The sequence below is a fragment of the Aquarana catesbeiana genome, linkage group LG02, assembly GCF_042186555.1.
Source record: "Aquarana catesbeiana isolate 2022-GZ linkage group LG02, ASM4218655v1, whole genome shotgun sequence".
Taxonomy (NCBI): Eukaryota; Metazoa; Chordata; class Amphibia; order Anura; family Ranidae; genus Aquarana; species Aquarana catesbeiana.
Genome location: NC_133325.1, coordinates 91,222,477 through 91,233,277, shown reverse-complemented (window position 1 = coordinate 91,233,277; position 10,801 = coordinate 91,222,477). Strand labels below are relative to the sequence as shown.

The following is a 10,801-nucleotide window of genomic DNA, read 5'->3' as shown; positions in this document are numbered from 1 at the left end:
TTCATCTTGCATTACACCCACCATGCCTTGTAACCCACTCTACATTGAAGGATGTCAGCTCTCCCTAACTCTGGAGGCAACCATTAGGCTTAAAGAGGCCTGGGACCTTGATACATTTGCAAAGAAGAATGGGAAAAAATGTCACTCTCTTGATGTGCAAAACTGGTAGAGACATCCCCAAAGAGACTTGCAGCTGTAATTGCAGTGAAAGGTGGTTCTACAAAGTATTGACTCAGGGGGGCTGAATACAAATGCACGCCACACTTTTCACATATTTATTTGTAAAAAACTTCACAATTATGTGCCACTTTGTGTTGGTCTATCACATAAAATCCAAATAAAATACATTTACATTTTTGGTTGTAACATGACAAAATGTGGAAAATACCAAGGGGTATGAACACCTGATATACCTACATTTGTATCAAGCCCTTTAAATAGTAGATTTTTTTTTGTTCAAAATTTAATAAAACACAGGCATATAAGCCTAAAAACGATTCACCATCAATAATTTCCATTACACAGGTCTGCTTCCACAATATCCGACCACAGCAAAAAGGAGAGAACAGACAAAAAGCAGATGTGATTTCAGATTTGACTAAAAGGGGCATCTGGACCCAACATACTAATCGCAAAAAGAGCTTGATATAAATGTAGGTATATCAATGAGAATAGGCTATCATCTATTAGATCAACTTAAAAAAGAAGAACCCTTGGAAATGACAAATGATGGATTAAATTAATTGGATTTTTAAGGCATAACAGCACACCTTTTCTGATCCAAAATTCTCTTAGTTTCTGTTATAAAATTTAGCAAAACAGGTTATTTTTCTCCTTCACTAATGTGTGCTGATGAGGCTGCTCTGATGGGCACTAATAGGCTGCACTGAGGGGCAGCACTGGTTGCCACTGATAGGTTGCACTGATAAGGCAGCACTGGTGGGCACTGATGGGAACTAATAGGCAGCACTGAAGGGCACTGATAGGAGGCACTGATTGGCAGCACTGGTGGGCACTGATTGGCTGATAGGCAGCACTGATGGGCACTGTTGGGGGTGCACTGATCATCAGGATACTGATGATCAGTGTCCTGATTATCAGTGTAGGTGTCCCCTTTCACGCTGGCCGGTTACCGGCTCTCTCCTCTCCTTGCACTGTGACAGCATGAGAAAAGGAATTGCCGATAAACGGCAAGTGTGTTTACATCGTGATCAGCTGTGATTCAGCTGCGATTTTTGCATGCACACCACATAATGAGAACCTTTCCAGCTACTGTCAATATTCCTCTCTTTGTGTGAAGCGAAATGACAGTGTGCAGTATTGTTTTATAAACAAACCCATGTGATTGCTATGATGGGCTCTCAAGGTAATCACTCAGAATGGTTAGTAGAGACCAGGAGCTGTCAGTAACATTGTAGTCTTGGAAATAAAGCTGGTAATACTGCACTCTTCTAGTTTGAAAATAGAACATAGATGAGCATTCTCTCCGCATGGGTTTTGTGCTAAAGGTTGGTAATTTAGGAATTGCTGGAAAGTATTTTGCTTGGTTTGCTTTAATGATTGTACTTTGTTGTGAGAGTTATGCCGCGTACACATGGTGTACACATGGTCCGATTTTCTGATGGGAAATGTTGGATGTGAGATTGTTGGCTGAAAGTCCGACCATGTGTATGCTCCATCGAACATTTGTTGGCGGACTTTCCGCCAACAAATGTTGGCTAGCAGGTTCTCAAATTTTCCGCCAACAAAACTTTGTTGTCGGACTTTCCGATCGTGTGTACACAAGTCTGTCGCACTAAAGTTCACGCATGCTTGGAATCAAGTACGAGCCGGAAGCGCTCAGTCTTGTAAAACTAGCGTTCGCAATGGGGATATAATGTACCATGATATATATATGTATCATGTCACTACGTTCGGAATTGTTGGCCAACATTTGTGTGACCGTGGGTATGCAAGACAAGTTGAAGCCAACAACCTTCGAACAAAAATCCACGGTTTTGTCGTCGGAAAGTCCAATCATTTGTATGGGGCATCACACTTCCATTCATAAATGAAACTGCATATTTATATACCCATATATTCAGATAATTGCACTTAAATATTAGAAATTTGTATCTCCCTACAACCAGTCTATGAGGACTTTCTTTTTTAGCCAATGTGCATTAAACCAAAACATTTTATTTTATCTGTGTACTGTACAGTACTTGGTTAGTAAATTAGAGTCACAGTGGCACCCACTGGTGAAAATATAGAACTGCTAGACTATCCTCCAAATAAATGACACGTTTATGCAGTGCAGCTCCAGTTTTGGGAAGCCATTTACACCAATGACCTTCATTGTCAAAGTGCCTGAAGTAAGAACTGTCCGTGTTTGCACATACCATCTAATACTATTTACACTGTTCTTTTGGTGGCCTGCACATAATAATTTAATAAATTTAATCGAGTGAATTCTGAACATCAGAGGTATGCTGAGCCATAAAATGTTCCTCTAAAGAGGTGCAGAAGTACCACCATTATCATGGGCAATACAAGAGCAATATACATAGCATAAACACAAAGCACAAGCACAAAGTTACACACTTTGTCATTACCTGCTTGCCGCTCACCCACAGTACACTTACTGTAGACAGGTGGCACAGCCATGCTAGGCGATGTACTGGTATGCCAATGTAGCACATGCCTGGAGCATGCAGCAGCCTGATTCCATGATAACTGTGGATCACGTCGCTTAGTACACGGCCGAGGTATCGTGTGATTGCTTTGGTTGGAAATATTGATCACATGATTACAATGTTCACAAAACAGTCACAAATGGCTTTCATTCATGACTGTATTGTGATGCTGTGATTGCCCACAGCTATCACATGGCACCTGGGCTAAACACAGCACACATGTTATTAGCTGTAACCAATCACAGCATGTCAACAGCAAGCATGACTTTCCATTAATGACAGTTTACTATTGCTTATAACAGTGTTCATCACTGTTATAAGCAATAACAGTATAAAAAAAAAAAATCCCTGATCACCGCCCAGAGTAGTACAGTGTCACTAAGGTGACACCGAAGTACCCTGATGAAAGTATGCAAAAAAAAAAAAAAAATAGTAAAAAAAGAAAAATAATGTTAAAGTTTCAACCACTTCTGGACCAGCTCACGACGATATACGTCGGCACTTTGAAGAGGGATATTGTTATAGCAGCAGTTACCTACCATAACCCCGGTATCTTCTTCTTCAGTGAGTGGATAGATAAAAGTGGTCTCTGCTGTGGATTTGCCACGAGATTGCGATATTGCGGCGGACAAATTGGACACCTAACTGACATTTTGACACATTTTGGGGACCAGTGACACCAACACAATGATCAGTGCTAAAAATATGCACTGTCACTGTACTAATGACACTGGCTGGGAAGGGGTTAACATCAGGGCGTTCAGAGGGTTAACTGTGTGCCTAGCCAGTGCTTTCTCACTGTGGGGGAGGTCTTTTGACTAGGGGAAGGCATTGATCCATGTCCCATGTCCCTGCTTTGCAGGGACACAGGATCAATGCCATTCCTTCTGACAGAACAGCAATCTGCCTTGTTTACATAGGCAGATTGCCGTTCTGCCTGTGCACTGTCTAATCGGTGGGTACCGGCAGACATTGAGTCCATGGTACCCACCGCTGGGCTCCCGCTGTGTGTGAGCGGGAGTGAGTCGCCTGTGGCAATGCACACATGTCTGAGACCCAGGTAGTGTCAGATCACGTACTAGGTACGTGATCTGGCACAGAGCGGCCGCCCTGCCGCAGTAAATGTACGGTGGGCGATCCGCAAGTGGTTAAAGAGGTTGTATACTGCTACATTTTTTTAGAAGGCATAAATGCTAGAAGGCATGAATTGGGATAAAGTCTTGGGAACAAACCTTAGGAACAAAGAACACGGAGGAGAGATGGGTTTGCTTTAAGAGCATATTAAATAAGGGCACTAGCCAGTGCATCTCATTGGGCAATACATTTAAAAGAGCGAACAAAAATCCTGGAAGGCTTAACTCCAATGTAAAAATGCACATAAAAGCAAAGGAGAAGGCCTTCAAAAAAATAAGTGGTTGAGGGATCATCATCAGCATTCAGACTTTGTTAAGAATGCAACAAGAAATGTAAGGGTGCAATTAGGGTGGCTAAGATAGAACACGAAAGACAAATAGCGGAGGAGAGTGTCAGAAACCATGAATCAGACTGAGAAAGAAGTACAGTTAAATCACACTTGTTTAATAATAGTAATAAAAAAAGGTAAACAGAGTAAACATAGTCAAAACGTAGCCAGAGTTAAGGAACCGGAACGGATAGTCAGACAAGCCAAAACATCAGGGAGCCAGAGAACAGCGTAGTAGAACAACAAGCAGGATCTGGAGCCAGAAGGAATGTCAGCCAAGCATGTCTTTAACAGGAAGACAGGAGAGCGTCTCTAGAGATGTGACCAAGGCGAAGGCAGAGATCATCTGGACTGGACGGCTTATGTAGGCAAGACTGAAGAGCAGGATATCATCAACAGGTGAGTCACTGTGGAGAGATAGGAGCTGGCAATTAGCCAACAGCTGAGCAGCCAACTTTGAGAAGGAAGGCTGAGCCCAGCCCTGACAGAGAGCAAAAAAAATCCCAAGAAATTCTTTAAGTATGTAAACAGTAAAAAAGGGAGGACAGACCATATTGGCCCCATAAAGAATGAGGAAGGACATCTGGTTACAAATGATAGGGAGATGGCGAAGGTATTGAATTTATTATTCTCCTCAGTTTTCACGAGGGAATTGGGGGGCTTCAGTAATCAAAACTGCAGTGTTTATCCTCATGACACATCACAGGAAGCACCTCCATGGTTAACAGAGGACAGAATTAGAATTAGACTTGGAAAACTTAACATTAATAAATCACCAGGACCAGATGGCTTGCATCCGAGGGTAATTAGGGAACTCAGGCAAGTAATTGCCAGACCATTGTTCCTAATTTTTACTGACAGTCTACTGACTGGAATGGTACCAGCTGATTGGAGAAAAGCCAATGTAGCACCAATATTTAAAAAGGGCCCAAAATACATCCCTGTTAATTACAGACCAGTTAGCCTAACATCAATAGTATGTAAACTCTTGGAGGGGATGATAAGGGACTATATACAAGATTGTAATAATGAGAACGATATCATTAGCAGTAATCAGCATGGATTCATGAATAATCGTTCTTGCCAAACCAATCTACTAACCTTCTATGAGGAGGTGAGTTACCATCTAGATAAAGGAAGGCCCGTAGACGTGGTGTATCTGGATTTTACAAAAGCATTTGACACAGTTCCCCATAAACGTTTACTGTACAAAATAAGGTCCGTTGGCATGGACCATAGGGTGAGTACATGGATTGAAAACTGGCTACAAGGGCGAGTTTAAAGGGTGGTGATAAATGGGGAGTACGTGGAATGGTCCAACCCTATTTAATTTGTTCAAAAACGACCTGGAGGATGGGTAAACAGTTCAATCTCTGTATTTGTGGACGATACTAAGCTAAGCAGGGCAATACCTTTTCCGCAGGATGTGGAAACCTTGCAAGAAGATCTGAACAAATTAATGGGGTCAGGGCAGGACTTAGGGTGGTGGGGGCCCCTGGGCTTGAGTCACTTTCAGGCCCTGCCTTCTATACATTACTTTAAACCTTTCGTTTTCTTTTAAGCACGCCACTCTGATACCGTTTGTTCGTGATTACATCACTGTCTAATGCAGACAGGTTTTCTCAATAGCAGTAAACGAGGCACTACGTAACTGCCAATAACCAATCAGCAAACCTCAAGATAAGAGTTTAAGGAATTTTAAGGAAAAAAACTATTTAAGGTAAAAAACTTACATTTAAATGCTCATCAATGCAGCTTTGCACAGCATCCATCTGTTTGTCCAGTGTCATTTGCAGCCTTGCCCAGTGACATTGCAGCCTTGCCAGTGTCATTTGCAGCCTTGCCAGTGTCATCTGCAGCCTTGCAGCCTTGTCAGTGTCATTTGCAGCCTTGCAGCCTTGTCAGTGTCATTTGCAGCCTTGCAGCCTCCATCTGCAGCCTTATCAGTGTCCATCTGAAGCCTTGTCCGTGTCATTTGCAGCCTTGCCCAGGCTGCAGTTAAACTGCAGTGACTTGTCTGTGTCACTGCAGTTTAAATATGGCGCCGTCGAGATACACAGAGCCGGTCCTGTGTATCTCGGCTCCTGACGGCTTTTCTTGGCTCCTCTCGCAGTCCCGCCCTATGATGGACATAACACAGGTCCAATGGCGGGACTGGGCGGGACTGTGAGCGGAGCTGATCGCTGCCGATATACATACCTAGCCGGGTGTACTCGGCTATCTCCGCTCACAGTCAGGCCCAGTCCCTGTGTTATGTCCATCATAGGGTGGGACTAGGCATGTGACTGTGAGCGGAACTAGCCAAGTATAGTATATGTAAGTTAGATGTCGGCAAGCGGACATCTTTTTACACCCACCAAAGTCTTGCATTTTACACTTATTTTTACCAGTAAACTGAGCTTATATACTATATAAGGCTTATATAGTATATAAGCTCAGTTTACTGATAAAAATAAGAGTAAAATGCAAGATTTCGGTGGGTGTAAAAAGATGTCCGCTTGCTGACTTCTAACTGTAGCCTTACTGCGGACGAGTGTACCAAGATGGCGGCGACTGAACGTCACTTCCCTTTCCACATTAGATGGGTTGCTGATTCTGATGGAACACCTGAGTAACTGGTAAGTCAGAGACAAATTAATAAAAACATATTAGTACTGTGTATCACCGGCCCAATCAATCAATAGATTGTATAGCACTCAAACACCCATGATGTGCCACCACCTTCTGAATTGTGCACTCACCACAATACAGTATAATAAGGGCCTGATCAGAACATGGGTCTTTCAATCATTTGTCCTGGTTACTCCAAAGATGCCTCAGCAGGTTCAGCGGTATGTATTCTCCACCCATATACTCATGTAAGATAAAGAGCTATCATTGCGCAATATTCCAAAAAAGATCATTTATTTTGCTTAAAACATGAACAGATGTACACTCACATGATAGGATGTTGTCAGCATCATTCCACTAGCCTCAACGTGTTTCGCATGAAATATGTGTCATCAGGAAGCGTTGAGGCTAGTGGAGCAACGCAGACGTCACATCCGGCCCCTGACCTGCACCGAAAATGAGGCTTGGAACGCACGCTGGTTTCCAAGCACGGAGCAGTGTATACCAACTGTAAGTCTGATTACTGGATAGACTTAGTTCCGGCCTAACAACACCCTATCATGTGAGTGTATATCTGTTCATGTTTTAAGCTAAATAAATAATCTTTTTTGGAATATTGCACAATGATGGCTCCTGCATATCAGATGTTTACAGGGCTTTTTTTCTCAAACAATAGGTGCTGGAACTCAACCACAACCCCCCAAAAGCCCTCCTCCACACACACCCTTCAAATCACATCAAATAGTGGGTGTGGTCAGTCAAATTTCGGGAACAGTAGGAGGGTCTTAAAGGGGCATTAAATACCAGGATTGCATTACATACAGAGTGCAGAGTTCAGGGGGGTTACATACAGAGTGCAGAGCTGTCACTTGTAAACGCAGAAACCGGACTTCTGTGTTTACAAGTGATTGTGGTGAGCAGGCCCCCCCAAGGGTCTGAGCCAGAGGTGGTGGAACTGAGTTCCACCAAGTTGCCCCTGAAAAAAAGCCCTGGATGTTTATATTTCGATTCATAACAGTCGTAAAATTATAGCAATGAAGGAGCAACGGAAATAGTTTTACTGTTAGGGGTCCCCAGTCCCCACAACTTGGGAAATTTTATCAAGGGGTCACGGAAGGTTGAGAACCGCTGCCTTTAGAGCAAAGCTGTCCCAGAGCCGCAAAAAAAAAAAAAATTTTTCATGGGAAACGCAGACTCAGCCGCAAATGAATAGGCCGCAAACCCACACAAGTGTGAACCAATGGTAACAACCACATAGCTCCCAACTGTCCCTGATTTGGAGCATTGTCCCTCTGTCCCTCTTCCCCCCTCATTTTGGTCTGATCTATATAGTTGTATATAAAATGCACTTTTTATCTTTCAAAAAGTGTTTCCCAGTGCTAAACCTTTCATCTGATTTCTAAATTGCTGCATTTGTACATTTTAAAGTGGTGTTCCGGCCGAAATTATACTTTTTAAATAAAAATACCCCTATAATACACAAGCTTAATGTATTCTAGTAAAGTTAGTCTGTAAACCAAGGTCTGTTTTGTTAGTTTATAGCAGTAGTTTGTTATTTTATAAACTTACAGCAGGCCGTGGACATAGTAAGTGTGGGCATCTGAAGCCAGACTGTATTTCTTCCTGGATCTCATCCTTGCAGATCTTGCACATGCTCAGTGCAGCACAAACAGTGTAACAGGTTTCAGGTCAGGTTTCCATAGCAACGGCAGTTTCAGAGGAAGTTGCCGCCCCTTCCCAGAAGGCATTGCAAACAGGAAATGATGCGATGGGCCGCGGCCAGGGAGGAGGAAGTGAAAAATGAATACAGCAGATATACAGTAGGTGCTGAGAAAAAAAATAAAAAAATATCCAATTTGTTTACAGTGCACAGTTTAGTGAGGGATGCTGAAGAGTTGTAAAAGTGGGTGGAACTCCACTTTAAAAGCCAATATAAAGGAATAGCAGTGGTAAAAAAAAAACACTTGTGGATTTAATTAACCTTTTTTTTTGAGTTGATTCTCCTTTTAAGGGGGTGTGGCAGGGGGTGTGTCCTATGCCTACATACATTTGCTAGTAGGTATCCCTCATTCCCATCTCAAAATGTTGGGAGGCAACCATGTCCCTAAAATGTCCAGTGTGCACGATGAGGCCCTTTGGTGACAACAGGGAGTTATGTGCCCTCACACATTCAGATCTCCACCGCTCCACTATGGTGTGGACGAGCCCAATGGAAATGAATAGAGCCAGCTATACTGCTGTTCGGGCTGCCGTGCTCTTCCCGTCCATAAGGGGTCGCTGTTGGCACTGCATGTATCAGCGGCGTCGCTTTGTGACGCTCTGTGTCGCGGTGTCGGTGGTAAGGTGTATCCCGGACGGCTCAGCACTCTCTAGTATTCAGTCGCTATGTCGTGTGTGCTGTGCTGCTTCAGGTGGTGCGGGGATGGCGGCTCCGGGCACATTCCGCTCAAGGAGATGCCGGCTGTACAGCTGGATACACAACACATGGGTGAGACTGGGGGGGCGGCGGGCAGGGTGGCAGCTTCCTTCTCCTCTATGGACTCTCCGTGTCATCTCCTACATAGTGTGTGTCTATGGCCCCCTGCATAGTTGTGTGTGTCTATGTGTCTATGCCCCCCCCCCCCCCCACTGATTTAACCCTTTCGCTGCCAGAGCTGCGTTTGTGTGGTTTTTTTTTTTTTTTTTTGCACATGCTTAACCACCCAAGCCCCAAGCCAATTCTGGCATTCCTCCTACATGTAAAAATCATCTTTTTTTTTTTTGCTAGAAAATTACTCAGAACTCCCGAACATTCTATAATTTTTATTTTAAGCAGAGAACCTAGAGAATAAAATGACAGTTGTTGCATTTTTTTTTTTATGTCACACGGTATTTGCGTAGCAATTTTTGAAACGCAGTTTTTGTTTGGGGAAAAAAAAAATACACGGAGTTCCACCAAAAAATGGAACTTCCGCTGTCTGGATTCCTCCCCCTCCGGTGTCACATTTGGCACCTTTTTCAGGGGGAGCAGATACCTGTCTAATCCAGGTATTTGCTCCCACTTCCGGCGAAAGATTGCCGCAGTATCCGTGGCGATCTATGCCATGTCCAGGGTGGATAAAAATCAATGATTTTAAATAAAAAAAAAAAAATTAAATCAGATTTTTTTTTTGGGGGGTTTTGACAAATTTATTTTAATAAAATGCTTTTTGGAGTGAAAATCTATCTAAAGATAGTTTTCTATTTAAGATACATTAATAATTTAGTTCAGCATGAAATGGAGCTTAGTAATGTAGCATGAGGCTGTATATTCTGCAATATTTACATTTTTAGTAAACTCATTTAATGAATGCAGGCTGAGATAACAACATGCACGGCATTGATGAATTCACACAATTTCGCTGTAACCATAAGATAAAACAAAGTTCAGGAATATTCCTTTATCCCATTGTTTTGCAAATCTATGTACACTACAAACTGTATGATTGAATTGGTTCTGATAACGCTGTTTTACTAACCTGACAGCTTATTATTCTAAATAGGAAACCTTCATTTTGTTTGCAAATATTAAAGATTCTAACTACCAGCAAGAATGAGTCCTTACATTTAAAGAGCACCTGTCATTCCAGATCCATCATGGCAGTGCCTGTTAGTGGGCATCCACTCACCTGCTGCCGCCACATCCCTCACCTTGTTGTGTCACTGCCACATCACCAGCCGTCCCATTAAAGTGAATGGAACTGTCGGTGAGTCAACAGGGGGTCAGAGGAGGAGCCTCTGTGGGACAGAGATGACAGTTACTCTTTAAAAATTATGATTTAAATCAAGCCTTTTTACTAGTGATTTAAAATTATATTTACCTCCTAAATTGTGATTTAAATCAAATCCACCCTGCTTAAAATGTTTTACAGGTTACCGGTTTAGAGTTAGAGGAGGTCTAGTGCAAGAATCATTGCTCTCGCTCTAACAATCGCAGCGATACCTCACATGTTTGGCTTAAACGCTGTTTACATATGCTGGCATGAGCTACGTATGCGTTTGCTTCTGCATGCAAACATAAGGGGATGGGGGAGCT

At 42.8% G+C, this 10,801-nt stretch overlaps 1 protein-coding gene across 1 annotated transcript in view; it reads left to right on the top strand.

The window, feature by feature from the left end:
- The first annotated feature begins 9,035 nt into the window (after nt 1-9,035).
- Nucleotides 9,036-10,801, top strand: part of SPRYD7 (SPRY domain containing 7) — a 48,598-nt gene continuing 46,832 nt past the window's right edge. The window contains exon 1 of the mRNA XM_073613172.1: nt 9,036-9,235. Within this exon, the coding sequence (XP_073469273.1) occupies nt 9,133-9,235 (103 nt within the window). The 5' untranslated portion in view covers nt 9,036-9,132. The remainder of the gene's footprint in view (nt 9,236-10,801) is intronic.